The sequence below is a fragment of the Exophiala spinifera genome, assembly GCF_000836115.1.
Source record: "Exophiala spinifera strain CBS 89968 unplaced genomic scaffold supercont1.1, whole genome shotgun sequence".
NCBI classification, from domain to species: Eukaryota; Fungi; Ascomycota; class Eurotiomycetes; order Chaetothyriales; family Herpotrichiellaceae; genus Exophiala; species Exophiala spinifera.
This window is the reverse complement of record NW_015622513.1, coordinates 4,716,329-4,730,282: the sequence shown is the minus strand read 5'-3', so window position 1 is coordinate 4,730,282 and position 13,954 is coordinate 4,716,329. Positions and strand designations below refer to the sequence as shown.

The 13,954-nt window shown below is 52.5% G+C and overlaps 5 protein-coding genes across 5 annotated transcripts; 2 read left to right on the top strand and 3 right to left on the bottom strand.

Moving 5' to 3' along the window:
• Positions 1-179: 179 nt before the first annotated feature.
• PV08_01751 (uncharacterized protein) lies at positions 180-1,224 on the top strand (the record flags this gene model as incomplete). The annotated part of the gene is made up of 2 exons (XM_016376111.1): positions 180-226; positions 330-1,224. 2 exons carry the CDS (start codon positions 180-182, stop codon positions 1,222-1,224), a joined length of 942 nt encoding a protein of 313 aa, XP_016241387.1.
• An 872-nt stretch (positions 1,225-2,096) lies between these two features.
• On the bottom strand, positions 2,097-2,867 carry PV08_01750 (uncharacterized protein; the record flags this gene model as incomplete). Its single annotated transcript, XM_016376110.1, has 1 exon — positions 2,097-2,867. One exon carries the CDS (start codon positions 2,865-2,867, stop codon positions 2,097-2,099), a length of 771 nt encoding a protein of 256 aa, XP_016241386.1.
• A 1,354-nt stretch (positions 2,868-4,221) lies between these two features.
• PV08_01749 (YjeF family domain-containing protein) lies at positions 4,222-6,329 on the bottom strand (the record flags this gene model as incomplete). The annotated part of the gene is made up of 2 exons (XM_016376109.1): positions 4,222-6,158; positions 6,206-6,329. The coding sequence occupies 2 exons, from the start codon at positions 6,327-6,329 to the stop codon at positions 4,222-4,224; spliced, it is 2,061 nt and encodes a 686-aa protein (XP_016241385.1).
• A 3,447-nt stretch (positions 6,330-9,776) lies between these two features.
• Positions 9,777-11,373, bottom strand: PV08_01748 (uncharacterized protein; the record flags this gene model as incomplete). The annotated part of the gene is made up of 4 exons (XM_016376108.1): positions 9,777-9,976; positions 10,031-10,175; positions 10,224-10,976; positions 11,026-11,373. The coding sequence occupies 4 exons, from the start codon at positions 11,371-11,373 to the stop codon at positions 9,777-9,779; spliced, it is 1,446 nt and encodes a 481-aa protein (XP_016241384.1).
• A 1,308-nt stretch (positions 11,374-12,681) lies between these two features.
• On the top strand, positions 12,682-13,845 carry PV08_01747 (uncharacterized protein; the record flags this gene model as incomplete). Its single annotated transcript, XM_016376107.1, has 1 exon — positions 12,682-13,845. One exon carries the CDS (start codon positions 12,682-12,684, stop codon positions 13,843-13,845), a length of 1,164 nt encoding a protein of 387 aa, XP_016241383.1.
• Between the last annotated feature and the right edge of the window lie 109 nt (positions 13,846-13,954).

The window sequence follows — 13,954 nt, the reverse complement described above, 5'->3', positions numbered from 1 at the left end:
AGATATTCCCAGTGCGGATCAATACTCTTCCTTCCCCGCATTCAGCCTCGTCAACTTTTTTTCCCCAAAGTTAAAAAAACATTATGCAAATAATGCCCAATGTTTTCTTCGACAAGTCTGTCCCATTCACGAGTACGGTACAATCTTCGCACTACAACCACTAGACAACACAACACAACATGCCTCACAAACACAAAAGGAAACGTGAAGACCAGGAGGAATCCAAGTATGTGTCTTTTGAATTCTACCGAGGCATTTCCCATTCGGTAGTCATCATTATCATTATTCTTTGTTTACTGACTTTTCAACCACTGTTTACAACCATTCAGCTTCGACCTGCCTCCATCTTCCCGCGCACGCACTCTGTCGGTGCATCAGAAATCAGAAACGATATTCGAGTCGTCCAAAGACAAAAAATCCAAACGCGAAGCCAAAAAGGCGGCCAAGAAGTCCGGTCTGAAGGATGACACACCCAAATCCTTTGCGCGGCTCATGGCCTTCCACCAACACGGCCAACGTCTACCGTCCGGGCTGGACGACGGCACTACGATCAAGACCGGGAAAAAGAAGACGAAGAAGAACGGCAGGGACAGCAGCAACACCAACGTCAACGACGAGGAGGACGACGACGACAGCAACAACAACAGCAATACCAACGTCAACGCCACCGAACCCCTCCAAATCCTCCCCGGCGAACGACTGTCCGAGTTCGCGGCCCGCGTCGACCAGTCCCTCCCGCTGACGTCTGTCCCGCGACACCAGACGCGCATCAACAAGATCCCCGGGCTGGAGAAGATCAAGACGCCGCTGACGAAACACAACAAGCGCCTCGCGCGACTGCAGAGCGAGTGGCGCAACGCCGAGGCCAAGCGGCGCGCGGCGCAGGAAGAGGAGGACGAGGAGCTGGCGGACCGACGCGAGGAGGACGACCTGCTGTGGCTGGGCGCGGGCGTCGACAAGGACCGTCTGCGGAGGTCGGGTTTGGGTGGCGGCGGGAAGAAGAAAAACAAGGACAAAAAGAAACACGACCCCGACGACGTCGACCCCTGGAAGCAGCTCGAGAGGAAACGGCGCGAGGAGGGGGAACTGCGACAGAAGAATCTGCAGGACGTGGTCCTCGCGCCGCCGGTCCTGAAGAGCGTCAAGAACATCTTCAAGGACAAGGGTGAGCGCAGTGTCCGTGCCGAGAAGATTGGGACTGTGTCGGGGGTTATCATGACTTGACCCGAGTTTGAGTTGGCCTGGGTAGACCTGACTTGACCTGAACTCGACTTTACCAAAGTCGTACGAGACGAGACGAGACGAGAGATGGAAGAAAGGTACCTCGACATACTCCGTGCTACCGTATGAGATACGTACATGAGATGCCTGGTACTTTCCTTACCTCAGTACCTTATACTACCGTACACAGTATAATGAGACATGTCGTATGGGTAGTCAAAGTATAGATAAGACCACATGAGATACCCATAACCCCTATACATAGTCCTTTTCCACTCTCAGCACTGCCACCACGACCTTATCATCGACGAGGTCAAGAAACCTTTGCTTCAAATTTGAATTGCCAATCATTCATTCGTTCACCCGGTCGTAATGTCTGCGCACCCTCTGTGATGCGTACAACAAGAAACTTCCCATAGCTCCAAAGCAGCGTACCCAGCTGGGTGCGAGTACTAGTTAGTTATAGATAGATATACCGACCGCACGTGGTGGTCAGTCAATCCGCCCATCCACCGTTTGCTTCGACACCATTTCAATCCACCAGACAGATCACTCAGAATACACTTTGACAGACAAAAAAACAGAGTCACCTGTAGCATGGGTGTTGTCCTTTTCTTGTCGTTTGATCTCTCGCTCTCATACCCGTTCCGCTCCTCAATTGATATACTCGCTCACACATTCTGCTCCGATTGAGACTCGTCCACACACACACTTTCCTCCGTTATTCCTCCCTCCACTTTTCTTCACTGGTTCAAGAGTGCCGTCGAATTCAAGTCGAGCGTGTCACGTCATGCCTGGCAAGTAGTCAAGTAGTAAGTGAGGCGGCGGCCGAAGCCGAAGGAAGGAAGAAAAAAAAAGTCCAAAGAGTCCAAGGTTCAAGTATTCTCAGGGTACAAGACCATCTTCATCCTCTCCCTCCACATCTCCTTGAACCTCTGATGCGTAGTGCGGTGGCTCTTGTCCAGACTCTGCTTGATGTACCAGCTCAACAAGACGTTGCACCTCGTGTTTTGGGTCTCGAGCAAATGAATCACGCCGCTCGCGTTTCCCAGACTGAATTTCCCATCGTCGGTCTCCTGGGGCGGTGCAGGTCTGGTCATTTCGTCTCTTTGGGCGGCGGCGGCGGCAGCGGCAGTACCACCACCACCACCGTTAGTAGAAGTGGCGGTGCGTGCATCACCTTTCGCGTCTCCTCCTCCTCCTCCTCCTCCTCCACCACCATCGACACTCAACACCCATCTCCCGTGGATCGTCACGCCGTTTCCCGGGTTCGTCAAACTCTCAAGGCCGTCCCTCGTCTCGCGCAGCGCGCTATGGTATACAAGCGTCGTACTCCACCCGCCGACCACGGGCAACTTGTCCCTGATCTCGTACTGGACGAACGGGCCCGTGGCGTATTCGGCGTCGTCGTGGCTGACCTGGAACGTCTTGGCCAGGGCGCGCGTGTCGACGAGTTTCGGGTGCGAGTCCGACATGGGTTCCACCGCCTGCACGAACGGGTTGAGCGTGCACATGGTCCTCGCCGAGTGGACCATGTCGAGCGCCAGGGAGAACCCCATCGCGAGGACGTCTTCGGCCGTCTTGCCCCGCGGCGGAGGAGGGCAGACCAGGTCTGTGATGTACCCTTGTTGGAATGTGGTCTGCATTTTTGGGTGAAATAAAAAAAAAGATACACCTAGACTCCGAAACCACAGAAGAACACTAAACCGGAACCACCGCTCTCTGTTGCTTCGTTTTTTTGGGAGGGCCGGACAAAGGTTATTTTGTTACGGTGGTACGAGAAAAAGAAACGGACAGGACGCTGTTGAGATCGTGGTCTCGGTGACGCCTTGATGAATGTACTTGGTAGGTGAATTGGTATCGGCCTGGTCCTGGTCTTTACTAGTACCCTCCCCCCAATTGCACCTGTAAGTTGCAACGAGTTACGAAGTGGACTGTAGTGTAGAACAGATGGCTCGAGAGTCGGTCGCGTAGACTTTGTAGTGCAGGAATCATCAAACTTGTCAAGTGGATACAGGAAACACGATCCCCAAAGGTAGTGGATGGATGGATGGATGTCGTGGGTCGTCGACGAGTAAAGAGGGATAACTTGTCAAGGTGAGTGAGTGAGTGAGTGAGGGGGGATGGGTGAGGTGTGAGGTGTGATGTCTGAAGAGGATTGTCCAAATAATATATGATGTGTCTGAATGAAGGCCTGATCAAGGCCTCAACAGATAGATGGATGGATGGCTCACTTGTTCATATAATTTATATGATTATAATAATAAAATTGGTGCTGATCGTTTCACACTTGGCCTATTTATTGTGTCTCTCTCTCTCTCTCTCTCTCTCTCGCTCCCCCTCTCCTCAGCCGCAAGCCCCCCCGGTTCGGGGCCAAAGCTCGACAAAAAGAGTATCGAGTACGAGTGCACTAAGGTCGACGATATAAAGTGCTTACTCTTGCAAACCTTTTTTTAGACTCTAAACCCGAGGGACCGCCATCAGCCGCAGCAGCCACGACGTATTAGACTGATACGACAAGCAACCTCGTAGCGAGCCTTAGGCACTCACTCTCACTCGGTGATCTCAGCACGAGGCCAGGCCCTGGTACCCCCAAAGGCCAACTGATGCCAGTGGCGTCAAAAACATCCCCATGTAGGTAGGTAACACGGAGTTCATGGGCGATGGCTACGCTGTATCGGTCGAGTGTCAATTTCCCACAAGAAATGAAGATTGTCGGATAAAAAGTACAACCACGGACACCGATCCAGGACTCGAGTCTTGATAATTTTTGATTTGTACTGTACAGTCAACAGGGTTCAACCACTAATGCAAGGTTTTGATAGCTGACCTTGTTTGTTTAGGAGGGCAATCGAAACCATGACCCTCACTAGGTCTTCGAGGATGCCCACATCCTATATGCCATTCCCCCCCCCTTTCCACACTTGTACATGATTCCTTTTTCTTTTGTATCGCTTGAACGCAGCAAAGAATAACAATGAACAAGATCACAGCCGCCCTCTACCCTCCAAGAGCAAACTTGACTGGAATCACCCATTCCGTGCCAAAGTCGACTCCATGTTTCCGTCTGGATCCATGCTTTTGCCATGCTGCAGCAGATATCCCAATATCTGCCACCCACACCTGCCAGGTGACTTCAATGGCTTCCATCGCCATGGCATGGAGTAATCCAGTCTTGGGCGCTCCCAGACTGACAATGTGCTTACTTGCCATGACCAACGGCTGCCCGTCAACTTCTGTCAACAAGCCAGTCGTCGCAGATAGTCCACTGGGCACGTCGACTGAGAGGATCTTTGAAGTCCGGTTGGCCCACCGGATCATTTCCAGCACCGTCGCCTGATCGTCCGTACGGAGCTCCTCAAATGTAGCGTGCACACCGAGCAACACGTCAACGACAATGTCAGGAACCATCCCGCCTTGCGACACTTTGGCTTGATACTCGTCCCAACGTTCCACGTAGCCCTGGCCTTTCTTGTAGATGCCAAGTTGCTTGCGCATCACTTCGAGTAGGAGCTCTTCACGCTCGCCCCCAAGAATAACAATGGTCACTCGAAGTCTCCGATTACGTAAATGCCTGGCAGCAGCGATGGCTCTAGCACCGGACTTGTGATTGCCCACAAGGAACGCGACATTTTTCGCCTCGGGAAGCTTCAAGATCGCCATGGCAATGCTCCGGCCAGCATTTTCCGAAACCATGTCTTCCGTTAGTCCCAACTCCGACGTGCACAGTTGCTCGATTTCCAGCATCTGCAGCGGCGAAAGGCAGTGGCATGGCTTGTTGTTGGGCAGCTTGAACGACGCTCGAATCCCAGATACAGATCCATTCATGGGAGAAGATGTCTGGATTCGAGCCAGTGGCCGTGGTGACTCGGTGCGGTCCATGTGTGCCGGCAAGACGCTGCCTTTTCTCGACTGCAGAGGACGTCGCGACCCGGCTCTCTTGGACCCTTTCCCGCTACTGTAGTGGTCTTCCACAAATTCGTTTTCCGTCTCCCCAGCTTCGCTCTGCCACCGGTCACTGGCCTTGACATTGGGTGTCTCGAGAACATTTTCGGTCCAATGGAGGTTTCGGCCTCCGTTTGTACCAGGGCGTGCTTTGCGGTTGAAGCTCACCAATCGATCTGCTTCGGCCGTGGTGTCGGCTTGTCTGATGTCGTCAAACACTCGACGCTTGTCGAATTTGGACAGGTTCTCTTCAAAGTCAAAATCCGGCATGTCTTGAATGTCGGTCGCATCTTCTGTAGCCCAGCCATTGACGTCTTCCGCCTGCCTACGGCCCCTTTGCGCCTTCTTTTTGTTCTGCCGTGGGATCTCCTCAATCAACGGCGTCTGGCGCCAGCCTTTGCCCTTTGCGGCTTTCTTCTGCTTCTTCAAAGGTCCATTGTTGACGTCCTTCATGTCGATAATTCCAGGGCCAGTCTGCGATGTTGTCTGTGGGACGGTGTTCACAGTGTTCGCCGCCTTGCTCGCGCCTACATTGTTGCCCAACCTCAAAGCATCAAAGGGCTCCGTAAGTGTTGCGCTTGCTGGCGTGTTCTTGTCTGCGCCCTTTTTGGGCACAGCGGTAGCAATGCTAGACACTGAGCTACCGCGCTGGGCCACCCCAGTCTGCAGCCGAGCGGGATGATTGCTGATAACGCCATCGGCGATCATGATAGGGGACACAGGGCCTTGCTGGATTGAAGGACGTCTGGCTTCTTTCGTCGGTGCTTTCGCGTAACTGATGATGGCTGGATCCGTAAAGGCTGCAGCATGTTGCTGACTCTGGGATGCGTTGGAGGATGAGGCATTCTGAGTAGGCTGAGATTGGGGGACAGGTGCATGCTGGCCCTTCTCTTCCGCAATGGATTGCTGTGTGGGTGCGACCTCGAGATCTGCGATCGTGGACGAATCGATTACGTGTGTAGGGAGATGTTGTCCATTCCAGAGACAGAGGACTAGGGCAAAATTAGCACGCCTCTTGACCAGCAAAGACCTTGCGCACCATTTTGGAGAAACAATTTCTGGTTTCTCACGTCCGCGACAACTCCTTGTATCTGCGCATTAGGAGGACTGCACCAACTTTGGAGCGTGACCAAAATGGTGTAGCCGATGAACTCGGAAGCCATAGTGAAATGAAATACAGCCGCTATCGAGTCATTGCTAGGGGACAAGGCCACTTAAAGGTACCGTGAGCAATTAAGAGGTATCGTGCCGGGTTCGGGTTGAGAGTGCGCGAGGGTCGATGTTGTAGAAACCCGGAAACTTTCGTCTCCCTCATTCGTCATCCGCAGCCTCGAGCTGCGACACTAGGTAGTTCTTTTAAACGTAATAGAGATCCATAAAGATCAACAGTACAGACCTGGGCAGTATCGCGTTGTGTGAATTGCCTATCTCTGGCATATGCCTCAAATACGGAATGCTAGCTATATCATGTTACTCGCTGCACAGAGATCGAGGTACCGCATCTCGCTACGGTGCTTCACCGGCCCCTATTGCTGGCGCTCATCATCTGAGATTCTAATTCCAGCATCTCTTCGTACGAGAAATCATCGCCAAACTCGTCCTCTTCCACGAGCTCCTTCGCAGTAGTTTTGACGGCATCTTTCTTCACAATGGTGGCAGGTTCCTCAACAGTCGCCTTCAATGTCAAATGGCCAGACAGTTTGGAATAGAACTGCAGCACTTTTGCGTGCACCATGACCTTCCGTTCGTCAAATCGAAGCACTTGTAAGCCTTCTTTACTTCTTGCGCGACTGAGAGCGACATAAGCCTGGCCTTTCTCAAACACTTTTCCTAGATCGACCTTGACCCGACTCAGAGTCTGTCCTTGAGCCTTATGAATTGACAAAGCCCATGCGAGAATCAGAGGAACTTGCACTCGCTTGGCGAGGATTTCCCCTTGTTGTGATTCCGTCTTCCATTCATCTGGGGCGCAGAGCATGCTGCGCGATGTGCCATCTGGTAGGTTGAACCGAACCATTGGCCAGAGTCGTCCAGAGCCCACAGCGCTACCTTGGGTTTTCATGCGAGCAGCCTGAATCTTCTCACGCGCAGCCGCTCTGTCCCCAGCATTCTCTCCGTCGTCGGGTTCCTGTGCCAGGAGAAACGTCGGCTCGTCTTCTTTGTAGGCGAAAAAGGTGCCTTCATCCATAAAAGATTGAACGATGCCTAGAGAGCCGTTGACCAACTGAGAGTCAATGTTCTTGATGAGCATAACTTGAGCACCCTTCTTCAGCTCAAGAACTTCTGGAGCAATAAAGTTTGCGAGGAGATTCTTCCGCACATTGAGATCTTGTACGCCCGAATCAACAGCATTAAAAGTCATGATTTGACCAGAAAGCTTTCGCATTCGATTCTGATTAGCATTTTCGACCTCTTCACGACGAGGGTACCTAAATCTGTAAGTCAAAGTCAAACAAGGCAGAAATCTCTACTTACAATTCAGTCGCCTCGAGTTCGTCCCGAAAGTTAAGTGGCCTCGACAATGATTTGAACTCGCGAATCGTGGCAGCACTCATCTTCCCAAGTCGCATCTCATTCAGCATCCTTGCAAAGTTCTCATCTTTCTGTCGGAACACATGGGTGAGAAGGATCGTATGCTGGATGCAGGTGTTCCACGTCACGGCGTCAAACACAAACTTGGCTGTGGAATTCTTGTCTGGAACAGGGGGGAGTTGGAAGAAATCTCCAGTTACAACCAACTGTATACCGCCGAAAGGTCGACCATTGTTGCGAATCGTCCGGGCTACTTGCTCTAACTTGTCGAACAGTTGACCATCGACCATGGAAATTTCATCGATGATGAGGATCTTTGTTCTCAGCCACTTTTGACGTGACTTCTGGTTCCGTTTGATCTTCTTGACCAGTTCAGGTGCGGGCTCTTTTCCTAGTCCAATACCTGACCAACTGTGGAGTGTTTGCCCCTCTAGAATACACGAAGCAAGACCTGTAGAAGCGGTAATGGCGTACCGGTCGGGCTCTTTGCGGTATTTGTGCTTCAATTGGGAAATGATTGCCCTCATAAGAACAGACTTTCCCGTACCGGCAGAGCCAGTGAAAAACACACTTTTCCCTTCCTCCATCACGGCTTTCATCACAGCCTTTTGTTCATCGGAAAGGAACGGCTCTGGAAGGCGTTCAAGAGGAAGCTTTTGACCATCTGTAGGTTTGATAAAAGTCTGAAGTGTCTTATCAGAGGACGTCGTTGGTCTTGAGACAGGCGTGCTAGATCGTTGGCGAGCCGCCGGTGCTTGCTGGAGCATTGCCGACATGGCTGAGGTCATATTGTGTGATGCATTTCGAACCTTCTCGTGGTGCGTGGCACCTAATCTGTTCGAATGGAAGTCAAGCTCTTGTCTTTCGGCCATGCTTAATCGGTCCCTCGAATCGCCTCCATGACTACTGGCCTTCGTGTCTGCCCGGAAAGATGCATCGCTTTTCGAATCGGCGGAAGTAAAGGAGGCCGGCAGGACACGTCTTTTCGTCGGCCTGGCCGGAGAAGGAGGTTCTTTGGCTGTGATGACCGCATCTGGTTTGCTGTAGTGCGATGGGGGAGATGAAGACCATGGCACAGGGGCGCTACTGGTTGGTTGACCGGCCGAGTCGGTCGGTAAAGTAGGGAGGATAGGATATGACTCGCATTCCACGTTGTCCAGTGAAGGATAGGAGATATTAGAGGGCTTCCGGGGACTCGTCAGGTCTACCAAGGCGGTCTCCGGAGGAGTATTCTCGTCAGCAAAAGAGGTTTGCTGAGATAACGAATCCAGTCTGCTCGCAGTGCTCAGGCTTCGGTCAAATTTCCGTTTCAACTGGGCTGTGCCAGGGTCTCGTGTAGTATTCGCGACAGTATTGTTCACCCGGAGAGGCGACTTTCTCTTGTCTGACTCTGTACTGGAATCATACTGGTTAACAGCCCGACTGAACATGATGGCACGAATGAATCTCTTTGGCGATCTTAGCGCACCATTCGGAAAGCGTAGGAGAGAGGTGGCTGGAGAAAGGTGCATGAAAGGAACAAGCCTCTGAGGGAAGAACGAACAGCGTCGAGAAGATGGGACCAAGCAGACGGAGCAGGTACATGGGGAGCAAACCAGTACCGCAAATTGGGGCATCAACGCGTAAGTGGTTTCTTAGAGCGCGTCGCGAGGTGGCGCTTCAGTGAAAACGACCAGTGTCTTGGCCTATGCAAGGCTGCACAAGGCTGTACAAGGCTGCAACCTAAACTGGCACCCCGTACCCGTGGTAAACCCCCTGCACTTTCGGGCAACCCCAGGAAACCATAATAAAGGGAAGTTGAAGCGATAAGCTACGGTAGCTAAGTCAATCCTCTATTCGTACATGGGCGAGGCAGTCTAGCTGGTGCATTGGGAAACAAGTATGTCGCTTTTGATTTGGGTATCCTGCTAAGCACCGTGGCACACTCACGACAACACCACCAACACTCCTGCTCGCTTGATTCAAACTCATCTAATGCCTCGTGAAAGTTGATGAGAGATGTCGTAATTTGAACAGAACGCTCATAGCAAAGATCAATCTGGTAAAGAACCATAACGAAGTTCCTACGCTCTTGCAAATTATGCCTGATATCCTTGAAAGTTGTTACCAAAGGACGGAGGAGGTTGCTGAAACATGCCTGCAGGTGCACCTTGGCCACGACCGTATCCTCCAGCTGAAGGTGGAGCTTGTGCTTGTCCGAAGGCTGATTGAGGAGATTGGGTGTAAGGGCTAGGATGGTTGTTCGAATCCCACTGGGCCCGTCCTCCTGGGCTGGGGCCTACGGATATGTCAGCGCTGTTCTCCCTTGGAAGCATTAGAATCGCATCAGTACCTTGAGGGGTCATGGGACCTGGTCCACCATACTGTGGGAAATATGGCGAGGCCGGATTATAGCCACCAGGGGTTGTTGCAGAACCAATGGATGTTTGTGGTGAATAGGTGTCGAATTGACCAGTCGGAGGACGATCTTTACCCCACTGTACACGTTAGATTGGCCGAGGAAAGGTCATGGTGCTTGTACTTACAGAGCATTTCAAAGGTCGTCCATTGACATTGTAACCCGAGAGCTGGCAAATGGCCATGGCGGCATTCTCATGCGTATCCATCTTGATAAAAGCGAAGCCTCGGTCGGACTGAAATCTGGTCTCAACCACGTAACCAAAGTTCTGAAACAATGGAATGAGGTCTGCTTGCGTGGTATACGGTGTAAGGTTGCCGACATAGCAGGTCGTCTGCCAGCTGGGAGTTTGGCTAACTACCATCTCGTATGACTGAACACCTTGAGTGGGAAAATGGTGATGCCCGAAAGGGGTGGTTGGAGTCATACCCATGGCTGCCATGGCCTGTTGCTGAGAGATGGATGGTTGCCCTTTCTGGTTTGCCCAGTTGCACCGAATAGCTCTACTACCCAGCCATTCACCATCCATCGACGCAAGGGCCTTCTCAGCATCTTGCCTCTCCCGAAAAGCAACGAAGCCATAGCCCCGAGTACGTCCGGTCTTCATGTCCCACATGACCCGTGCTTCGGAAACAGAACCAAACGCAGAGAAAGCTTGCAAAAGAACTTCATCATTGACTTCGTTACTCAGGTCACCCACGAAAATATGGAAATGGTTCGAGGTATCCTCCTTGTTGGACGTGTTAGACTGGTACGCCCAGTTGACGCGGATTTCGCCTTGGTGGACTCGGCGACCATTCAATGTACTCATGGCTCGTTCAGCAGCGCCTGGGTCGTCGTATTCAATAAAGCCGTAGTTGAGGCCTTTCGTGTTGAACTGCTGTTCTAGAGTCAGTCAGTAGTACGGAGCTGGAAAGCAGTATACTCACATTTTTGTCTGGAATGATCTTGACGCTGACAACATGTCCTGTTGTTTCAAAGATCTGCTTCAAGACATCTTCCGTCACACGCGGATCCAATCCACCCACATAGAGAGCTCTCTTGTTCGGTTCAGGCGCAGCTCTTCGAACCATTCCCCCAGACGAAGGCGACAAGGCACCACCGGGGGTTGCAGGGGTTGGGATAGGGTTGTTGTTCTGAGGAATGACGACCGGGGGAAGTGCAGGCGGTCCCATTTGAGCGCCGGCATGACCATTGCTGCCAGGAGGACCGTCGTAACCAGGAGCACCGGCGGTTGATGGAGGGGTTGGCAAGACCGAAGAGGTGTTTTCCGACATATTGGGAGATTATGATTCTTCAGACAGCCGAAAATACAATAGACAAGACTCGCGGGAAAAGTTGTTGAATGAGAAGATTATATGCGAGCAGTGAAGGTCGAGTACAGTTCACTTGTCGAGGCACTCGTATTGCGGGGAGGTGGAGTCGCAACGAAAGAAATTTGTCGCTGAAGAACGTCGAAGACAAGTCGCTATCAGATGAAGAGCCAGCCCAGAGATGAGCGCCAAAAACGGTGGACAGGTAGGAGATGCTTGGACAACGCAGCAGAAGCCTGGGGAAAAGAGGAGCAGATGTACGTGCGTATTGGATGTGTCGTGGTACGCTGATGGCAGGTCGTGAAAGCGGTCGCGCCGAGATGAGACAATGGCAGCACGCGGTAGGCAGGCAGGCAGGCAGCACGGCGACGGCGGCTGAAACTCGAGAAAAGTGCGCAGCAAAGCAAATCAGAGCAGATTTCAAGGTCGAGGAGATGATGACTGTAGGAAAGGTGAAGAGAGATAAGAAATCGCTCAGAATCTTGTCCCAACGCCCAAACTTGCAATGCACGAATTCCAAGCGGCTGGACAAAGATGAGAGGAAGAAAGGAAGAATACAACAAGCGAGCTTGGGGGAAAGATAGGATGCGAAAGGTGTTTTGAAGAAGAGGAGCGAGAAAAGCAGACAACTAGATGGAAAGATGGTGGAAGTCGGAGCAGATAAGGTGTGATGTGACTTGTCAGAGCGGGTGCAGGCGCCGCAGCTGTCGCCGTTAAGCTTGTTCGGGACTCGCGTGCTTGTTTTAGGCTTTGGCTTGGGACCAGGTGGCCCCCCAAGCCTGGCGAACCTGGCGAGCCTAGTGAGCCTGACTACCGTAGAGAGCTTGGTGCTCCCAGAGGGAACCTCCACCGTAGCTGCCGCCCACCACGAGTCCTGGGTGGACAAGCCTCACCAGCCTCGCCCCCTGTCTGATGCATCTCGCGCCTGGTAAGCCTACCCGGACCCCTATGTGGCACCTAAAAGTCTCTGCCTGAACATTACCGTTAGCTAGTGGCCTCGTGAGCCTACCTACATTCATTCTCCGTGTTTCGTCTCCCACCTCGGGCCTGATGATTCGACCCACCATCCCCGTCCATCATCACGAGCTTGACACTGGACACTTTTTCCTGGTTGTCCATCGTGGCCAAAGCCAAAGAGCTTAATCAAACTGCAGCTGAAAGCATGTTGTCCCCCCTTCTGTGATCCGCAACTTGTTTCCGCGCCGCACAGTCATCCCTCCAACTCCTTTCCCGGCCGCTTCCCTGAACTTTTTCGCCCATGCCATCGTCACCATGGCTGTGACCAAACCTGCGTACGACCCGTTGCGCATCGTCGAAGGCATGTTCAACGGGTCAGTCACACGCATCGCGTATGCGATGAAAGACCCTGTGAACTATGCGCAGTCCACACGCGCAGTCCTGGTCGAGACCGCGAAGAAATTCCAAGATGCGCTCGACGACTGCGAGGTACAAATCCTCGACGCCAAGTGGTACTTGGAAAACAAGCTGGCGCAAAACCGAGCGCGTCGAGAAGCAAAAGCAAAAGAAGACAGCGCAGCCACTGCGAAGAGAAAACGTGACGAGGTCGAGGGTGCGCAGGAAAAGACACAGGAGGCTGAGCAAGAAACTGCGTCCAAGCGCGTCAAAACAGCCGAACCAGACACCTCTGTGCAGACACAACCGCAACCACCACCTCCTCCCAAGCCAAAAGACTCTCCGCCAAAACCCTCGAAAGCCCCTGCAAAACCACAGACCTCCCCCAAGATCGCCAAAAAGACTGCTCCAGCCAAGCCGGCCGAGAAACAAGTCGCTCCAACGAAACCCGACAACAAGAAGTCCCAGTCTCCCTCAATACCAGCGGTCAAGGCGCCGGCCAAGATGCCAGAGAAACCATTCGAGAACCCGCCTCCGCCAGTGTCTGAGCCGAAGCCGACACCTCTCAATTTCGACGACTTCGCTAAAGCCACTCCACAAGACATGTCTGCGGGCGGCAATGAAGATTTCAACTTTACATCCATGTTCGGTGAGCCGTCGACGGACATGATGACTGGCTCTGGCAACGACATGAACTTTGACATGAACAATCTCGGGGACGGGTTTGACGCCTCCGTGAGCCAAGACACTTCCTTGAACTCCCTGCTCCCAGGCTTGGAGTCATATGCCAATCAGGCGGGTGATGATACCTTCAACATGCCGCCAACGGACAACAACGTCTCCTCCTCAGGCAACGCACCGGCCGACGCTTCTCAGCCGGCACCGCTGAATCCGAATGATTTCAGCCTTCCGGCCCTTGGGCCTAACGAGTTCGACGAGCTCCTCAACTCAAGCGACATGAATTTTGATGACGCTGTCAATTTCGACAGCACTGGTATGATGAACATGGACAATATGGACAGTATGGACAACATGGAGAGTATGGAAAACATGGACCTCGATTTCGACAGCATGTTCGCCTGATGCTACCTATTCGTTGGCTTCCCAGTACTTGCAAATGCTAGGGCATGCCTGAGCGAATGCCTCCGCCTGGCCGGGGGGGTGGGGGTTACGGGGTTACTCATGTCGGTGC